Genomic DNA, 21,561 nt, shown 5'->3' on the forward strand with positions numbered 1-21,561 from the left:
TCCGTCGGTGTATATATATGGCAGCAGCGGATATGACAACTCAAATTCCAATTTAGCAAATATTTATTTTCTAGCAACGCTTCTTGCCCCTAATCAATTTCACACGCCTTAAATGAAATGAATTAATCGAGTTTGCTTGGCTTTTAATGGGAATTAGATAATCAGAAGTGTTCGCTTTATTTCATTTAATTTGTTTTTTCGCTTGCCTCAGCTGCGGAAATGTTGCAACGGAAGCGCGGATAAAGTGAACAAAACAATAAACAGACGAACACATATGGGCCATTTGATCCAAGACCCCGATATTTGAGCGTTCTGTTGTTTCAGCAATTTTCTGTTTTCCAGTTAAGTTTTTTTTCTGCCACACACTATTAGGGTGTTTATTTAGATTATTTCAAATAAAAGTAGGGACAGTTCTTTTGTAATAAATGAATATTAAATTGAAATTCATACAATTAAGTTGTTTTTAATTCTTATTTGGAAATAGATCCGGAATTTCTTAAGCATTATTTTAATTAAAAAGTTATAAGAAGATTCTTCTAAGTCTTTCATTTCCTTACCTAATTATAATAAAGAATTTATTTTTTACACGAATTTTTTAGTTTTGAAATCAATTAATTAAATCTTTAGTTAGCATAATAAAGGAAGATTCTTCTCACGAATTCTTAAGCATTTTTCTTGTGATTCGGCACTTTACTGTTAATATTCATACCTTAGTGGTATTAACTAAACACCCTACCTACATTTTTTTTTGTTTCTGCTGAAACTACAAGCTCATTAGCGACAGCAGCCCACATTTGCTAAGGTTTCCCACAGTGTCATCATCATCTCCATGTTGCCATCATTATCATCGGCAGGCCGCAACACTTTCCCAGGCCTTAAGGTTCCTATACGATACCAATACGATCCGGGCCGAAACGCCAACGCAATATAAAGCACACCGAGCTGAAAAACTATGCAAATTAGCCACCAAATGCAGCCACAGGGCGCGTGGTTGTGAACTGAATGAGTAAATGACTGAATGAATGAATGAGCGACTGACTGACTGAACGACGAGATGAGGCCAGGGACGTTTCAAGCCACAAAGGGGTCATCTTTCAGATATATATATATTCTAAATCTGTCTGTGGTAACACCTTGTATTTTAGGTGGCTTATTAAGTGGACTAATGGAAGTTGGCTATTAACATTTTAATGCATACTCCTTCGCAGTCTGTCTAAAGAGGTCTTACATTTACTGTTTTGATATTAAGATGTTCTTGTACAAGATGCCAGTTATTGTGGAAATTACTAAGATAAGATAATACAATACAGAATAAATTGAAATATTAAAATTTACATTGGACCAGTTGTGCATATATTTGTAAAAATTTGATTAATACAATTTGAAAGGAGAGAAAATTCATTGAAGAATTGCTTTCAACTGAGTATTTTTATACTTTTTTTAATGATATAACTATATAATTTTATTCTAAACCTTTTATATATGAGTTTAAGAGTTTTAACTTTTAAATTATCTAATCATATTTGTGCAAAAATTAATATATTTATATAAAATAGAAGCTTAAACTTGAATTTAATTCAATTTCTAGCTAATTTTTTTGCGATTTTCACAAACCCTTACAAAACCAAGCTCCGCTCCAGTTAAATTTGGACCATCTTAGCTTCCTTTTGTCTTTGCGGCCCACTGAAATAATTTCCAAGTCGTTTTTCTGAGTCGCGCCCATTAGATTTGGTATTGTTTTTTGGTGGACGTCCACTTGAACTCTTAATGAATGAATTAACAATTTCTGCAGTCGCATGCACATGTTGTCCATATGGCCGCGACGTTTTTGTCTTTTTTTGCTCTTTTTTTTTTTGCCCCACCACCGATTTTGTCACAATTTGGACGAAAAATTTGTCGCCGTCATGTTTACTGCGCTCGTTTCGAAAATCAATTATGGCCAGCTCACTTGACTGACTGACTGAGTGAGTGACTGACTGACTGAGTGAATGAGTGACAAACGGACAGAGTGACAGACTGTATATTCATTCATGATTTTAACCAGAGATGCTGACCATGTGGGCTCAAATCGACGACCACCGGTCGGCTACGTAACAAGTTTCGCCTTCATTTAAGCCAAATTTAGTAACTGGCTAACAACATTCACAGACACTCTCATAGTTTACCTTCTTTTTTTTTTTGGACCCCGACTATTGCTAATGCTATGTAAAATGCCATAAAACTTTATGGTTATCGCTGCCAGAGTCATTTTTCTAGGCACCCACATATACGGCCTTTTGGAATTGGATTCAAATTCAGATTCAGATTCAGCTTCGGTGCTTTTGCTTTGGCTTTTTACTTGCGTGGCCGTTGAAATACGAGCAGGGTTGCCAATTTATTGGCACTGCCAAACTGACGGCCGGAAATTGTCATTTGAGTGGTCGCTGCTGCTGCCGTTTTACAAACAAACAACAAAAAATGTCTAGAAAAACCGCGCAAAAGTTTTGTCTCGCTTAGCCCATTAATTTCTGACACGTCGCAGGTTGCGTTGATTGGCGATTTGGCAATCAATCTTACGCTTGCGGTGTTCCATTAATTGGTATTCAACCGATCTGAACCCTTAACGTTATCCGAGGCGTCAAATAAATCCACTCATTCCAAATGGGACATAAAAAGGTCAAACAATTGTAAATTTTACAAAATTTATTTGAAATATCTAAAGAATAATTTTTTTGTTTTAAATGTTTTTAAAAAAGACACTTTAAGTCTAAATGGGAAATGAAAATGTAAGGCAGATTGAAATGTAAAATATTGCTTACCAAATTTCTTTACGTTATTTTAAGAAAAGCTTTATTCAAAAAACGACCAGTTTTTAACTTTTTACAAAAAGATTTGTGTTAAGCTCATTCTAAAAAATAGGTATTTTTTATTTATATTGGTTCTATGATGTTTTTGAATTTATACTTTCCTTAAGCCTTAAAAAAACTCAGTTTATTGTTATAACCTTATTTGTTTGCCTGATTGAGTTTGTACGCCTGCTTAATTTGTGCATTCAATTATGGGACAATAAAGCCGCAAAAAAAAAAATAAGTAAGAGTATGAAAAAACCCTAACAAGTTCCCGAAAAGAGCAAAAATAAAAACAAACCAGACAATGAATTGCATGGAAAACAAATCAATTACAAATGTGTTGTGCTCTCCCTCTTTTATTTTATTTTTGTTTTTAATTGCATCCCACATATTGAGCTGCATTTATGGATGTGTTATATCTATAGTTGTTATTTGTTGTTTCATTCATTGTACAGAGACACAAACATACACATACATATGTGCTCGTACAATAATTCATTTCATTGATCAAATAAACATTTGCTATACATTTCGATAAATTAAATACACCCTTCTAGCCCCTTTGCACAGCAGGGCGTAACAGTAGCAATAACAACAAACACAATAAATAAAGTACAACAAGAGCAACTGATCAATGCCGCGTTTTCGATTCATTCATAAAAATTGATTGCACTAGTTGGCCCAGCAGTTCGTGGCCATGTGTTTTGCGCAGAGTGTGCGTCACAATCACGATTAACCATTACCCCATCTTTCATCAGCATCATTTTTGTATACCTCCTTTTTTATTTGGAACATATTATATTATTTTCAATTGGATTTCGTATTAAAAAATGTAACCTTATCCAAAAGTCTTTAAAATCTGTCCAGTTTCCAGACTACCCACTGGGAAACTGAATATTAATGTCTAATTCTGTCATAATTAAAAAATAAAGTTAAATAATAACAGATTATCATCAAATCCAAACCATATCAAATTTTGTAGATAACTGAACGAAATTAGACCCGATTTCTCAATGTCATGTTATGTTTTTTTATTTTTTGATAAATTAAATTTATTTAATAAATTATGCAGTACCATACACATTATCATATATACCATATAAATTATCAGCTTTTTAAACGTTTAAGACGTTAAGACCAAAATTGTGTTGGCGTTTTCCAAGACTTGCTTTAAAATAACAATGTGCAAGAAAAATGTATTCTCTGGGCCAAATAACAGAACTCGATAAAAACTCCATGTTAAAATGCATTTTTCCGCCTCCAGTCAACAGACATTCCTCGGTTACGTCATGGAAAATGTTTTCGCCAGATTTATGGTTCGTTGGCTGCACATTTTTATGATCGCCTGCCGGAAAAAGCAAGCCAAAGACATGAATGAGCGGCTGCTAGGCTGCTACCACTCTCCAATCACCCTGTCTCCCTCTTTGGGCCATTGCAAACACCGTTATGCATTTGGCCTGCAACTTCTTTATCCGTTTTCAGAGATGGCAAAACCTATATAATAATATAGGCCAACAAACTTCAATTTTTAAAATTGTTTGAAGCAAGAACGCAAATTCTTCAGCATTTTTGATTGACTGATATATAGGATTGGTATTTCTCTATTATTTCTTGAAGGAGAAATACGCGAATTTTTGAGCATTTTTGATTGATATATAAGAACTGGTTTTTCTTTATAATTTGTTGTTGGAGTAATAAATACCTAAAACACAATGAAAGCAAGTACAACAATTGTTAAACACTTGTTGTTGGCTTATATAAATTAAATTCTTCAAGTCATTTTCTCGAAATAAAATAAAATAAAAATAAAATATATTAATGTTGTATACCATCACTGTTGCTGTTTGCTGTTGATGTTGCAGTGTTGGCTTCATTAACATTTGCACCTCGTAGCCATCAACGGCCAAATATAGCGGTGTTGCTGCTGTCTGCCATTCATAAAAAGGCTGTTGTGTGTGCAACTCTCTCAGTTGGTTAGCTTGCTATTTGGCTTATACAACAGGCTGCATTTGCTTTTGCTGTTGCCGTTTTTGTACACCCGCAATGTGGCTGGGTTCATGTTCATTCATTCAATTTTGCAATCCACACACCACTCGCTCACATTTACCTGTATTTTCTTTGCACAACAATGCTTCCCGCAATTCTTTTTTGTCTTGTTGCACCTTTTCTTCAATGCATTTTTTCATGAATGAAAAAATTGCGCACTCAAAAATTGGCTAGACTCTGGCTGTCTTCTTCTTTTTCAACTGCCACTAGTGTTGGCAACTTTTAAGGCCGAAAGGAGATGCATTTTATTTTTAGTGCTTCGTGAAGTTCATTACTTAAAGAAGACATATGTTTTTTTTATAAGTTCAGGTATTAATCTGGTTTTTGCATTAAGTTACATACACATATTTTTAATTTTTTATTCAGCTAATTTATAATATACATAGTTGTCTTTTTTTGTAATACCGCGAATTCTTAAGCACACTTAGCAACATGTTACAACTTTTTTGTTATCTAAGGTTAAAAATAGTTAATTTATAATAGTAAATTTATAAAGTAGTTGTATTTTCTGGCCTAACGCGAATTCTTAAGCATCCTAAGCTGCTTGTTAGAACTTTTTGTAATTTATCTAAGGTTTAAAATAAAAGACTCAATTTGTAACATTTTCAAAGCCGACGTATTTTAGAATTTACAAAATTCTGAAAAGATTTAGTTTTTCTTATAAACGTTTTATGAATTTAAACTAAATGTTCAATTATATATCTAAATGTATATCCCTCATCTTTGCCAGATGCTTTATAACTGCATTTGGGTGAAAATGTAATTATGTGGCCATCAACTATTCCTATGCATTCATTGTGCTGCAGTTGCCTTTGCCATAATTGTGTGCCACTTGTTGTTGCTGGCTTTGGATTTGGTTTTGGTTTCGGGCTCAGATTCAGATTCAGATCCGTAGTCGTATACGTATTCGGAATCGGATTTTGGTAGGTGGGACAGGTGGGCAGACAGATCTACGCGGTAGTCCCTCAGTCAGCCGCAAATGTGTATGGCCAACGTAATTTGATTCCCACATGCATTTTAATTAAAAGTAAACAACAGAAAGTTTCGCAAATACAGCTCGTCATGCTCGGCGACTTGTCGTCCGTTTGGGGCCGCCATTTGGCACCGCACTTGCACGTTTGCATGCAAAATGCAAAATGCCAAACGCAGAACGCAAAACTATTCGAAACTATGCGAATCCACTGCCAACGGTTGCGGTTTTTTCGCCCACTCGCTGCAGAAGCTCTGCAGTTAAGATAATTAGCCACTTTTTGGCCGGCATATTCGCATTCGTCTGGGTGGACATCAATGTTAAAGCGCAGCAGGTGTGGAAATAATTAGCCGTATTGGACAGTTTTCTTTGCGAATTCTACCGCTTAAATGGAACTTTTTCTTCTCAAAAGAAAATTATTTAAATGTTTCTTTGTTTATTATTTAAAAAATAATTTGTATACATTTTTTTAATTTACAAAAATGTAAGTTTCTTTGTTTAAAGGGTTTTAAGAACTTCGTAAATAATTTATGTAAACATTACATCGCAGCAGGTGCGTTAATAATGGACCTGATTTTCGGTAGCCGAAATCTTAGCTTTTTAAATAAAAATGACTAAATTTAACCGATATCAATTTTATGCGTTTATAAAAATTTATTTATGAATTATATTTATTTATGAATTATATTTATACATTTAATTTTAATACAATTATCTAATATATTTTAAATAAGTTTTTTATTCTGTTCTTCTATAGTGATAACTTTATTTGGTATCACACAAATGAGTTTCAACTTGCGTTTTTTAATTTATTGACAACTCTACTCTTGTTATTTCTAAAATGATTAAATCTAAAAATATTTTAGGAATTTACATAATCCTAGTAAGTGTTTGTTTTTTTGCTGATTAAATTACGTTTTTATATGGCGCAAAAACTGCGCAATTAATGAGCAAAAAACAAAAATACCACGCAAATAACTTGGGAAAAATTGAAGGCATTTGGATGCCTTATGGCTAGATCGAGTAGCGTGACGTCTTCGTCTTCGGAGGCCCATTCATGAATAGTTCGACGGAGAGGGGTGTAAAATGCGACCCCGAAGAAAAGACCGGACCCAGAAAATGTCCATTGTTGGGTGCTAAACCCTCTCCTCCGCCTTTTTATGTTTTATTTTGTTTTTTTTTTTTTTTGGACGCTCTTCGTTGAATTTCATGAATGAATTTAATTTCGCTGCGGTCGTGGTTCTTGTTTTTTTCTCATGTTTAGCGTGTTTCGTAGTACTAGATGGGCATTACGGCGGTTTGGCAGGAAGGAAGTGAGGTAAGAAGCAGACAATGCCAATGTTTTCATTAATGCGACGCAGTTGCCAAAAACAACAAAAACAAATTGCCCCCAGGCAAGAAAAGAAAAAAATAAAAATAAGTCGGGGAAGGAAGCAATCTGAAGTTTCTATACCCTGCAAAATGAATTAGATAATATATATTTAAAAATACTTACAAATACAGTAAATAATTTTAAATGCAAAGGTAAACAAACAAAAGGGATAAGAAAAATTAATCAATAATTTTATTAATAAACAATCCTTTTTTCTCTTTTATAACATCCAAAAAGGTATTATAAATTTTCTTTTTTGATGACTTAAAATGATTATATCTAATATATAGCTTTTCTTTAAATATAATAAAATTAAAAGTTTGTTATTTAAGCTTGTGCAGATCTTTCCTGTAGCAAATGCAGCATATAGACATAAGATTTAAAAAAAAATTTAAAACAGGTAGCTTAAATCCTATTAAAAGTTATATATATATATTGATTAATAAAGTTATAAATTAAAATAGTAATGTTTAGAGCTTTAAAATGGAGAGAATAGCTTGCGTATCGAATATAGCGAATATATATGATTTGTTAAGTAAAACATAACCTTTCACTTAAACTATAATACCCTCTTTAAGAGTATAAAAACAGAAGGAAGGAAGAAACGGAAAAAAACAATGAATGAATGAGTGAACCCAAGTGAATGAGTAAATGAGTGAATGTATAAATGGAAAGGCGAAAACAAAAACAACAACGGAAGCAATTCTTCCTGCCCCACACACACACAGCTACACTATCACTCGCACACAAATGCACAGAGTATCTCTCAGATACTTTCCAGAGCTTATTGCTTAATTTTCATTCATAAACACGTCGCGACCGCGTTCTTTTTTGGAAGCTAAGGAAGTTCAAAATAATAGATATGTGTTTGCATTTAAGAAACCCAAAAGCAAAACGGAAGTTCACAAGGAACGTGCGGCATTTTCTCGAAATGAGCTCCAATTTTCCAATTCCGTAACGAAGGCTACCCCTCGACATTAATCAGCTGTTTAGGCTGTCTGTCAGTCAGTCGCGTCGACATATGCCATTAATTTAGTTGATTTTCATCAAAATTGGCATCATTGACGGCGTTTACCAAAAAAACTATAAACAATCGTTTTGTGCACTTAAAAAAATAAGTTTTGCTAAAGAAAAAGTTAAATTACTGATTTGGAAGTAGACTCTTATATCATATATATTTAAACGAAAAAGAAAATGCCCTAATCTTTATCAAGAATATTTTAAGAAATCCACTATTTATATTTCTAACACTGTTTTGAATATGTTTTATTAATATTCTATCAAAGTATTTGTAAGTGGGTTCAAACAAATGCAAAAACGTTTTAATCTTCATAAAGGATATTTTAAAAAGTCCCACTAACTTAACTTTTACACTTTTTGGATTATGTTAAAAGATTATTCTTGAAAGTGGGTTCAATTTTCTTTCCAAGCCTTTTTTGGTCAAAGAAATGTATTATTATTTTAATTTTATTCATGTTTAAATTTGGTATTTTTATTGGTCTACTAAATAATTTGTAAGATATTATCATTAAAATGCATTTACACTTTCTTATTTTAAAACTTTTTGTTAAGTGTACTCACCTGTCTTTGGTTTTCGCCCGTGTCATCGATAACATTGAGTGGCGTTGCCACTTGACGTCAGCAAAAAAGGAGCCGGCAGGTGGGTGGTGGGCGGTGGGCGTTGCCTTCCACCTTTGGCTTCCAAGCTTTCCTAATTAGCTCAACGTTCGTTTGCGTTGTCATTTGCCACTTACGCACTTCCCGCCCACAAATCCATGCGCAAAAGCACAGGCGAACCCATTTTTCTCATCTCCGATTTCTGGCTTTTCTGCCCGTTTTGCTGATGCCGATTGGGGAAATTGTGGAAATGTGGATTTGTGGATGCTGCTGCGTCAGTCACAGTCGCACGTACTGATTGTTCGTGCGAAACGATATTCAGCTGAAAATCGAACGCCGGCTGCCACGTGGAAAGCCCACACACCCACACCTTTTTTATCTCCCCTAGCAACCCACTGAAAATTAAATCAAGTAAAATTTAATTTTTTTTTAAAGATGTTAAATAAGGGGAATTATTTATTATTTAATTTTATTTTATTATTCAAATCTTTCTGAAATTTAAAAAGAAATATTATTATTCTTTTAAAATTAGTTTTAGAATTGTATTAAAATTGTAAAAATGTCTTAATTTAACATATTTTTAAGTATAAATCATTTAATTATTTCCCAATTTTGTCATATTGTACTTTATTATTCCGATCTTTCTTGTAATTTTATACCTTTGAAATTCGACTTAATTTTACCAAGTTTTTTTTATTTAGTAGAGCGTTTTTAATTTAAATTAAAAGTTGTATAGTTTTATTATGTTTGTCTATTTTCGGGAAATAAATTGTGTCTATTTAAAGGGAATTATTTTTTTCAAAAAAACATTTTTTTAATAGGAAATATCGTATTTGATGAATTCAATTGTTTCATACTTTGCAAATTATTCCGAAATGTTGTATTATTCTTTTAAAGCTATGCTACATTTTTTCTTTAAAATTATTTGAAATTTCTTGAAGAGTTTTATATTTTAATAGTTTTAAAATTGATATAGCAGTTTTTAGTTGACCTTTGACCAATAGAACTTTTGAAATTTTATATTATTTAGAATATTAATTCCAATTAAAAACAACAGTGAGCTTAATACAAAATTGGTATAAATATGTATTTTTTTGTTTTTTAAAAAGTGTGATAATTGTAAAAATAAATATTTGAGTGCAGAAATGGGGCCATTTGGCTATCACTTCCGTTTGCACCCGTTTTCCGCTTTTTACATGCAATCGACGACTGCTCTCCCATTATCGCCTCCTCAATTACTATGAGTTTTCTTGCTCGCTTTTGTTGCTACTGCTACTGTATGCCACAATTGCATACAACAATAAACTTCCGATTTCATTCATTGTTTTGCTGATTGCAAAACTCTTTCTCTCGCATTTTTTGTTTCCTATTTTTTCCTATTTGCTTTCCGTTAGTTACACACAATTTCTTTTATAACAGCGTCAGCAGCTGTGGCGTTTCGCAGTAATGAATGAAATGCTCATGAATGGGTTAAGCTGTAATTGAATTCAATTTACAATCGAAACACTTCAGCAGAAAGCCAGCAATTTTATATGACGTCAGCGGAGAATCAATGGAGTCTCGCTATATTTTTTTTAAAAATTTTTAAGGCTTTGAAAGAAAAAAGAAAGAAATAAGAGTATTGTTAGCAGGCTAAGGGTGTTATAACAAACTGCTTAAGAATACATATTTATTTTTTTTTATTAAAAATATCCAATTAAAAATGCATCGATCTGTAATTATGAAAAATAAATGTCTTAAAATAATGTTTATTTTATGACAGCCGCAAACTGACAATTTTAAATAAACAAATATTTTTAAAAATCGAAAATGCATATTTTATTTTTCTAAATAATATTGTATCTTGCAACCAGTAGTTCATTTTAGGCAAATGCTTATTAAACCATTCAGTTTCAGCCTTATAATAATGTTTAACTTATGCCAGGCGATAAACTGACATTTAAATTAATCCGATTAATCTAGCCGATAAGCTGACATTTCAATTTATCAGCCAGCTGTAAAAGAGAGAGTAAAACGAGTTGCACTGTGTGTTTGCAGTTGTTAATGGGTTCAAGCGGGAGCCACTCATTATTTTGGTCTTATCAACGTATCCGGTGGCGCAATTAAGTCGCTATCGACAGCAAATTCCATTTGCCCCACTCATTGGAGACCCCTCCCAAAACCATCCATCCCATACAGACTATACAGACTATACAGACTATACAGACTGTTCAGACCATTCAAAACCATCCAAACCAGCCGACCATCCATCCATTCATTCATGTCAGACTGCTGTTATTTTTATCAATGATCATTTGTAATCATCTGGCGACGAACAAAAAAAAAAAACAAATAAAATAAAAATTGAACATCTTCGATGTGAATGAACCCATCGTCATGGTTTCCCATCTCTTTCTACTGTCTCCTGGCCATTTTAAAAATGTTTCACTTTAGTGGACTGCTTGTTTAGTTTAGATTCTGTGTTCCTCTTTTCGATTTTTCGATTTTTTCTATTTTGTTTATTTTTTATATGGCCATGTGACTAAAAATAGCCAAAGTTTTCTTTGGGTCAAATGCTTTTGGGCCAACAAAAAGAGAGGGAAGAACAGATAAAAAAAGAAAACTCTTTGCAGCCACACATGGTTGACAACATAGTATCTCAAAAGTATGTTTACATGTCTGCCTTTTGATGAATAAAGTTTTTTATAAGTAACTAACACAATGTACATTTGCTGAAAAAAGAAAGATATGAGGATTAAATGTTGAGTTATACCATCCGAAGATTTAAAATAATGTTGAAAATAAATGTTTCTTACTAAGTACCATTATTTCTTTTCGTTTTTGATAGTAATACAATTTTTTGAAATCATTAAACGAACGAACAAGCGCAACTAAATATTTTGTAAAATTAAAAATAAGAAAAGAATTGTAAAGAATATGTAAAAGTTTAGTTATAGAATCGTTTTCGATGGTTATAAAAGTTATTGAACTCATTAAAGGAAAAAAAAAAAATTAAAAATTAAAAATTAAAATTTAACTTTAATGAATATAAACCACAACTTAAACCAACCTTAAATTTGGAATTTTGTTTTATAAAACAAATAATTTTCTAGAGAATGACAAGTGTTTAATTTGTTTTACTAAAATTGAAAACAAGCTATTTATTAAATTTTACTCTAAACCAGCACTTATAACATATCCAAACCCTTTTTGTTTACTTTTTCCAGTACTCTGCCATTCGGATTGGTCCCGTAGTGAAACGCGATGTGATGAAGGCCTCCACAATGTTGGAACACGAGGCGCAGTAAGTAAACCCAAACTTATCGTTTCTATGTTCACTTTCCCCCTCTTTTTTTTTGTTTGCGGATGTGTCATATGAAATTATACAATATCAGAGTTCTTGGGAATTTGCTGAATGCGGAAATTTGTACAGCCGAGTTCCCCCTCCAAAAAAAAGACTTCGGAGTAGTGGAACTTCCACTATCAATTTCACTTTCGAGGGGGGTTTATTGAACTCCTCCATTGGGGTATTTCGCAAAACAGAAATTGTGTCGACAGCTGGGAAATTGATCCACTGGTTCTTTTCTATGAATGGCAAACGAAAGTGATGAGTGGTAAATTCTTTTAAAAATTATTCAGCAGAATTATTCGAACTTCCTGGTTAAAAGATTACACCAAAGTAGGGGAAATAACATTATTATGAATCGGACTTTCATTTATTTCTTTGTGTTAAGAAACGGAAATGAAAAGTTTAAAGTTCTTGAACTCATTATCAGTAATTTAATTTGAACAAAGGAAAACATTATTTTTTTACTCTAATTATTATGAATCAACATTAATATGAATCGGGGTAATACCGAACATTGATTAATTTCTTCGAGTTATCAAACGGAAATAAAAAGTCAAAGTTCTTCAGCTTATTATTAATTACTTGAAAAAAATGGATTTTCGGGAACTTTAAAATTTAAATTTAAATGAAAACATAGTCCCCTACAGAATTAGTAAGGCTTTTTTCTACACTTTTACTATTTCTTTCTAAAATTATGAAAAACCAAGTAAAAGGATTTTTTGCTGTACACTTCCAACAAATTCGGTTTCCATTCAATGAACCCTTATATTTTGTTTATACCTTTTCGGTGTATATCTTTAGTACTTCCTCTCAAGAACGTGTCCAACTTACATGTAACATCTTCTCCTGTCCATTTGCAATGGCACACATACACTTCGACACACACTAGTAGTACCCGCAGTATCCCCATCCATTTTTGTCTACATTGTAGGCCATTGCCGCTTTATATTCGAACACTTAAAGCAGCAAGAGGTCCGCGAGACAGCGAGAATAAACGACTTTTTGATATATGACAACGGACAATGCAATTTTATTGCCGCTTAACTTCATTAACACAATTCCCCGTCACGGAACGCCCCGTATTCCACCCGCCACTCGATAAACAACGCAATATGGTCGGATCTTTGAAGATTGTGTGTGATATTAGCCGACCAAGAGGAAGGAGCTGATGCCGATGGTCGGGTTAAGTGATTCATTTAGCGGCAGCGGCAATCACAAAATGCACTTTACCGGGGGGATAAAGCTAAGCGGGATGCCCATGATTTATTGTAGAGAGCGAAACCTTTGGGCCGGCAGCTTTGTCTCATTAGCGGGCATTAAGTGGTGCCAAATAGTCCAGTCCGAGTATCTATATCTTTATTTTTTTTTTCTACCGCCAGTCCCAGTCCTGTCTCTTTTACTTTGCCGGTCTCCAATTGCAAAACTATTTTTGTGCTCTGCTTGGCAACAAGAAAAGCTGCAGATGCAGATACAGATACAGATACATTAACGGCCCACTCAAATTACGCTGTTACAAGCGCGAATAGAAATGTAGGTGCAATTGTATCTGCGTATGCTTGTATCTGCGCCTAAGAAATTTAAGAGAATTTCCGTTTCCGGCCCTTTTTGCGCATGCGTGACTTTTCCCTTAAGTTATGTCCACTTTTAGGCACATATCCGCCCATCTGAAATATTTATGCAAGCCCCACTATCTTTTACTATGTGTGGCTGGGCTGCTCTTCATTTATTTATGATTTTTACGCGTGTGGAATTTTCGAACCATAAAATTTCGCATTTTACGCTGCCAGCCAGTGACCATAAAAATCGTCTGTCCCACGGGGGAAACAAAATGAGTGCCTTCAATGGGTTCTACTTTATATGTGCATACGTATCTCCCTTCTGTCGCATTTACGAGTCCCATAAAATGTTTAACTGCTTTTATGTGATCTTTTATGCATCGTCCACTCGAAAGTGGTCTGATCCAACAAAGGTGGGCTATTTATTACCACTTGAGAGGTACCCAATCGATCCTCGTAAAAGATATTTATAAATTATATTACTCATTAATATCTAAACTACACGAAAGTAAATGGATTTTAACTAAACGAAAACCGCTTCAGATTGTACAATTTTATAAACCATATTTTATAAAATATCTAATCAATTTTTTTAATTTGCATTTTAGAAATTAAGTTGCTCCCTTTATCCTTGTATCACCATTTTATAGTATTTTCAGTTATCTTTCTCTTACTTTAATTATTTGGGAAATATAGGTATCTATGAATTCGATGACTAATAAATTTGTTAACAAAATGAAAACCTCATTTTATAAACCATGTTTCAGACTATTTTTGATAATCGATTTTTTAATTGAAAGGTGTTTAACAAATTGAGGTGTTCCCTTGCACCCGAGACCTTTCTGCATACCTAAAAGACAACCCATATATCACAATTTAATAGTGTTCTCAGTTCTCCTTTTATTAATCTTCTCCATATTAGTTCCCCTCTCTCCACAAATGGCCCCATAATTCATAGATCGATTAGTCGTGGGTTCTATCCTAAACTGTTTTCGCCTCTACCCGAATAAATTTTAATACCCAACCCATTTTCATTCTTATATACGAGTATTTATGGGAGAGATCCCAAAAAGTGGTGCCCCTCATTAGCTGACTCCACTTTGGATTGGTACCCTTTTCCTGTCGACGCAGAGTTTCGATTCTCGAAATGCCAACCATTTCCTGTCATTGAGAAAAAAAGCCCCACACGGCAAAAGTTAACCAAGCTAAACAAACAACATCTTGCGTTGCGTTGCGTTGCGTTGCTGGTTGTTTGTGATTTCAATTATTAACGCTTCCTGGTGCCTCACGGATCGCCATGTGGCCCGATCATTAGGCCAACTCAACTCTTCTGCAGACAGGAAGACCAAGAACGCGGCGAGGCAGTGTCATTATGCTTATTGTTATTATTATTATGCTCGTTGGATGATCGCCCCCCCTCCCTCTGATTGCATATACTTTTAATTGTTTTAAATCACTGATCTTTATTTGTATTTTTTGTATTAATCTTCTACCCATAGGTATGCAACAATTCTGGCATTCGACGTTAAGATTGAGAGGGAGGCGCAGGAAATGGCCGATTCCCTGGGCGTCAAAATATTCCAAGCGGACATTATCTATCACCTGTTCGATAAGTTCACCGCCTATCGCGAGGAACTCAAGGCCAAGAAGCGCGAAGAGTTCCGCTCCGTAGCCGTCTTTCCCTGCAAACTAAGAGTAAGTACATTCATAAGTTATTAAAAAATTATTAAAAATAAATAAGCCGGTAATTAGACTGGAAACTTAGGAAACAAATTAATAATAGCATCTACATTATGTTGTCTTTAAAGTTAAAATACACTCTAGAATTTATTTGAGAACTAAATAGTATCTAATATCGTTTGAGCTTTAATTAAAGTTTTATATTGGTTGCTTACTAAAATATATGTTAAATTGAAAGTACACTCCAAAATTAATTAAATACCTAAAAGAGGTCGGGTTTTATCCGAGGAACTTTCGCTTTACTACGATATTTTTTTGCTGGCTTATGTGCTTTGCTAAGAGTGCACTATAAAGTTTATTTTATAACTTAGTAGTATCTTTTATATTAGATATATAAAAGCTTTAACTTAACTTAATTAAGTTTTTAAAAATGTTGTTTCTTAATGCGATAAAGTAGACTAAAGAATTATTGCTTTCTTAAGGATAATTTTTATGTTGGCTTAGACCCAGTTTTTATTTAAGAAATTTCTATTAAAGACTATTAGACGAGTCTGGATAACTAAAAGAATTATTTTTTTCAAAAAGCTAATTGCCAATTGAATAGTTTTTGTTTTTTTTTTTCGAAAGTTGCAGTAATTTCCTAGGTGTAGGTATCAGTTGTTACGAATTAAGGACGGAAACTAAAAAGATTCGGTGTCATTATGGGCATTATTTTAATGTGCCCATGTTCGTGTTCCATTTCCTCCCTGCAATTACCCCCGAAAGCTACAGGTGTAAAATGCAATCTGCCGCGAACGGAAAATAAGAATGAGAATGAGAACGAGACTGAGACCGAGACTTTGCCTGCAACTTCAAGCCAGAATGGATCTCCAGCTGGGGCTTGTCTCGTCTTGACGTTGGCTTAATGATGCTGACCAACAAGAATGGAGCGGGCCTAAAGTCCGGGCTTGGGGGCTACTACGATATACTACGATGTAAACTGTATAAGCCAGGCCAAGACATCCACTCAACAAGCGATTAAAGCCTTAGATCCCAGCAGACGCCTGCATCACGTCCACACTTCCTGCTCAAATAATGTTTAAACAGCGTATTTGATTTATAGGCAATCATTAGATTTTGGTCGTATGCAATGTTGGGACCCAACACGCCACACTCCACTCCACTCGACTCTGCACTCTCCACTCGGGGCCACTTTGGTCCACTCTGGTCCACTGTGGTCCACTCTAGACCACTTCTAGCCACTGGGCTCCCACTGTGCTGGTAATTGGACACACAGCGCACAGCTGTTAGTAGCATTCGTTCGATCTTTTACACTTGAACTATTACGTTTTGAGTATTGAAATATTGTACGAAATTTTGTTACCTTTCTAGTATCCTTTTTAAAAGCATATAATTAAATCATTTTAGAGCAAAATATTTTTAAGGGTTACAATGGACAAAACGTCATTCCTATTGTTATTATTAAGAATCAAACTAAAATTTGTTCCAAAAAGTTTACAAATTATTTGTTTGTTGATTTTAAAAAGTCGGTGTTTTTATCACAACTGTTAAACTTTTCTAGAATCTAAAATTTAATCTAATATAAACGTAAATTTTTTTTATATTTTTTATAAAAAACTACTGTATTCCTACAGTTTTAGCATGGGCAAACATAAATTTCTATTAAAATTTTTATCTACGCGTTTTAATTGTGCTTATTTTACTACAATGCCAAGTAGTCTAATGAACATTGAAGTTTATTTTCTGATTAGTAAATTTCCGTATATTTTAAAATTTAATAAAATAAATAATAATTAAATAATAAATTTAATAACGCCTACGGCTCAAGAATTTTTTTTTTTAGTGCATACTGCCATCTGAAAAAAACAAAGATTCTCTGGAGTTTAAGTCGCAGGTCTTGTAATAACAATGACGTTGTTTAGTTTGAGTTATTAACTCGCCTTCTGTCTTAAGGAGTTTTAGCTGTGGAGCTGGGGAAATGTGGTCATGTGCAAGTGGAGCTGAGTCTGAAGCTTGAAGCTGGAGAAACGTGTTCTCTCGGCCACTTTTCGTTTTTCCCGACAACGTACGATCCATTTTCCATGCCGGCTGATTCTGATTGTGCCGCTTCTTCAACTGTTCAACTGCTGCTGCAGGCGGCAACCCATTTGAGGCCTTCTTCAACAGTTGACGCAACGGAAATTAAGTTGTTCTTGGCGTAGTCAAAGTTGTTTTTAGTCGGAGGTTGCTTGTGCACTCTATTAATGGGCCACAACGATACGAAAATGCACTAGAAAATCGAGTTTCATTTTAAAAAACAGGAACTTTATTGAAATTAAGTTTGAATAATGTTTTCACTTTCAAAATTAATATTTTTTAAGCTTGAAAATGAATTTTTCAGATAAGTAAAGTTAACGTAAAATGAAAGATGTTTTAAGAAATTTTTAATTTAATAATAGAAAATGGCTTCCAACTTGTAAAGTCAAAATAAGGACTAAAAATCCATTTTAATATTTAAAATTATTTCTTTCATATAAGAAACAAGTTAAAATATGAAGTAATTAATAAAAAACATGTACTTTCATTTCATGTATGAATTGGTCGTCTAAAATTTAAATTTATCCATTTTGCATTTCAATTTTCAAGATTAGACCCATAAAACGTAATACCCCATTTATTAGAGTACTTCAACTGACATAAAGTTGTTATGCTATCTTACAAAATCCGTTGCTGGCATCGCCTAAGCCACCATAATTATCGGGCATTATTTAAAAAGTAGTTAAGAGCCGGCCCATCGTTATCGATCGTTCCCGATTCCCGATTGAGCCGCTTATTAGTTATACCCCACAAAATCATCGTCTATCTAACAGTCATTGATCTAATTCTCCGTACTCTGTGTCTATCTTTTTGTGATTCCATCCCACAGATACTGCCACAGTTCATATTCAACAGCCGAGATCCGATCGTGATGGGCGTGATGGTGGAGAACGGCATTGTCAAAGTGGGCACTCCAATTTGTGTGCCCAGCAAGGAGGTAAGTGCACTGAGAAATATTTATAAGTACCATAAAAACAGCTTTGTTCAAAAAAATAGAATACATACTTTAAAATAATCATGTCAAATATTTTACGTTCTTCACAACTTGTTTGCAAGTCCTACGAGATTTGAAAATTGTATCATTAGTATTGTTGGTGGGCAATATACTCTATATATTTTTAAAATGGAGATTAAATGGAGATATCAGTACTTTAGCAAGTGTTTAATTATAAAATGGTTTAAAAAATAATTTTTATGGTGATAGTCATCGAATAAGATTAATATATATAAGGATGAAATATTCACATGAAAACATATTGTCTTAATTTAATTAAATTAATAGTTTTAATATGATAAAATAAATTTCTAGATTTATTTAATTATTTTTTATGTCTTAAAGTTAGTTATACTGTTTTTTTTATTTTTTTTGTTTATTGAAATATTTTTTAACAAATATTGTTTACAATATCTTTGTGGTATTCTGTAACCCATTGTTGTTTAAATCACTTATTTATGAGAAACATATTTAATGGGATAAAAATCTATTAAATTGTTCAATGTTCTTCCTGTGTGGCTGCAATTCGCTGGCAAATATTTGACTATTCTGCGCGTTTCCATCCACAAAAGGTTCCGTTCAATAGGCACACATTTATTTAGGAGTGCTGCAGATCGCGATTGCTGGGGACCTGGGTTCTTCTATGCGCACAATGGAAGTCCTTGTCTCTGGATATTATGGATATATGGTGTGTTGTCTTGGAAATCGTGTCAAGTATTCTTAGGTACACAATAAGAAGGAGGAGGCCCGACGATGAGTTGTTTGTTTGATTTGCTACCTTTGGCTGGGCAGCTTTTCATTGTTGACACAGGTGGTGCGGCTTTATATTCATTATTATATTATTCTCTCTGGATGTGTGATGTGCGTGATGCACAAATAGTTATTAGCTCATCGGCCGAACGAATTGCGTCGCAAAACGTTTTCTGAATTCCAACGTAATAACAACCAGCCTTCAATTATTGTCCTTCCGTTGATGGGGATAAAAAAGAAGAAACGACGACGACACTCATTTCAATTTATGCGCCGACATGTCCTGTTTCCCGTTTGCCAAAGACAACAACTGTTTCCTTTCCACCTCAACTCAGTCGCTTTTTGTCGCTTCTTCGATCTTGTGGCAAATGGCAAAAGGGTTTATGTTCTGCTTCCCGTACCGCTCTTGACTTTCAACCAGGAGTCATTGGCAATTATAACTTCCTCAATTATCCAAGAGAAGCGCTGCTAAGCTGTGCGCTTCCCGTCATTCATCGTCATTCTTTTTAACGTCTTCCTTCTCCCTCTCCCCCCCCCACTACCAAATGGGGTCTTCCTTCTCACTTTTTGTCCAGCTATAATACTGATTTTTGTCCAAGAAATACCCTTCGATTTGATAAGATAGATAACTATATAGTTTATAAAGAACTAAAAGATATAAATACAAATTTTGCATAGTTTCGACTTATTCATTTAAAATTCATTAAAAATGTGTTTTAATTCTGCTTACAGAATTAATATTTACTACAATTTTTCATCCAATTATCAAAGAAATATATTTGTTTTTAAAGAACATTTATTACTTGCTCAAACTTTGCACCTCTTTAAATATTAATTTTTGTCCAGGAAATACACTACAATTTGTTCAGAAAGATCTCTGTATAGTTAAAAAAAAAATTTTAGATAAAGAGAATTTTAGGAAAATATATAGTGTGATTTTTAAATTGTTATTTATTTAGATGGTTTTAAAGGGATTGATATTCTGAATGAATTATTGACCATTTATATATACAGTAAATCTGTAAAAATATCCTTTTTTCTTATCATTTGTTAAATGTTAGAAATCTATAATACTGTTTCCATTTTTGCTATTTGTTTTGGTTTTTTTTATAAAGGGGATTTATATTCTGAGTTAAGTGACCTGATTATTTAATGATTCTTTTTCATTTTTTAAGAAAATCTGTATGAGTATATTTTTTCTCTTAATTTTTTAAAGGCCTAGGAGTTGAATTAACCCTGAGTTAAGCAGAAATTTTCTATTTAATCCTAGGGTAGTTCATCCACCAAGTCCCCACAATCTGTGCTTACACTCCGCGGACAGACACATGTGATCGTATGCTAACCCCTGCCCCAGACCCATATACCCATTCCCATTCCCATTCACAATCCCCATACCCAACCCCCCATCCTGATCCAATTCTACTTTAGATCTGCACTTCATTTCTGCCCAAGAATGCTGGGCCATCGTCGTCGTGGCTGTTTTGTCGCTTTTGCCTCGTTTTGCCTCTTTTTGCCCAAGTTGCTTTTTTGCCTTTGCGATTTCCGTTGACTTGCAGCTGGGGGAGCTCTTCTTCGAAAGGGTTGGGGATTCATCCAGTTCTTCAAAACCATCTTCACTGATAAAAAAAATGGAATAGTATAAATAAAAATCTGAATTTTTCATTATTAAAATTGTTAAATACGAAGCATATTATAATGTTTGATAAATATGAATAAGTAGATAAATAAAAAAGGGAAAGGTATTTTTTAAGTATCGAGGTAAAGTAAAAATAACAAAAATGGTGCAAAAAAATAAATTTTTTTTTATTAAATTGAAGTTGCAAATAAATTATTATATTTTATTTACGCTCTGGCAAATAATTATGGTTATAGAAACATAAAAAAAGAAGCATCATTATATCTTGCATATGCGGTGGAATTAACTTATCTTTGAATGTCAGATAAATTATGCTATTCTTTATGTTAATCTCCATGTGTTATATTTCCATTTTTAAAATAACCGAAATTTTCTTTTATTTTTATTGTATGGTTGAACTTACTACCGTTGTTTTACCAGTGTCTTTTCTCCCGGCGACAACTTCCTTTCGATTCTGCTGCGCATGCGTGCCAGTCTTTCCACCAGATGGTCTTGGTCTCAGTCTCAGTCTCAGTCTTTGGCCCTTGTCTTTGCCATTGGCCGTTGATTACATTTATTAATTATATAATTAAATCTGTAATAGCAGGCCACTCCGATCACTTGCTTTGCTGGCCTTTGTCTTTACGGACCGCGTAATTGTTTCGAGCTGGCCAAAACATCCGTAACGTATCCAAACCACTTCCACTTCCCGTTTTGGGGTTTGTCATT

At 33.7% G+C, this 21,561-nt stretch overlaps 1 protein-coding gene across 1 annotated transcript in view; it reads left to right on the top strand.

The window, feature by feature from the left end:
- The window catches only part of LOC108146095 (eukaryotic translation initiation factor 5B), a 44,511-nt gene that overhangs the window by 6,763 nt on the left and 16,187 nt on the right, over positions 1–21,561 (top strand). The window contains exons 6-8 of the mRNA XM_017271922.2: positions 12,040–12,116; positions 15,217–15,412; positions 18,303–18,410. Of these exons, the coding sequence (XP_017127411.1) occupies positions 12,040–12,116; positions 15,217–15,412; positions 18,303–18,410 (381 nt within the window). The remainder of the gene's footprint in view (positions 1–12,039; positions 12,117–15,216; positions 15,413–18,302; positions 18,411–21,561) is intronic.

This window comes from Drosophila elegans, unplaced genomic scaffold, assembly GCF_018152505.1.
Source record: "Drosophila elegans isolate 14027-0461.03 unplaced genomic scaffold, ASM1815250v1 contig_208, whole genome shotgun sequence".
Classification (NCBI taxonomy): domain Eukaryota; kingdom Metazoa; phylum Arthropoda; class Insecta; order Diptera; family Drosophilidae; genus Drosophila; species Drosophila elegans.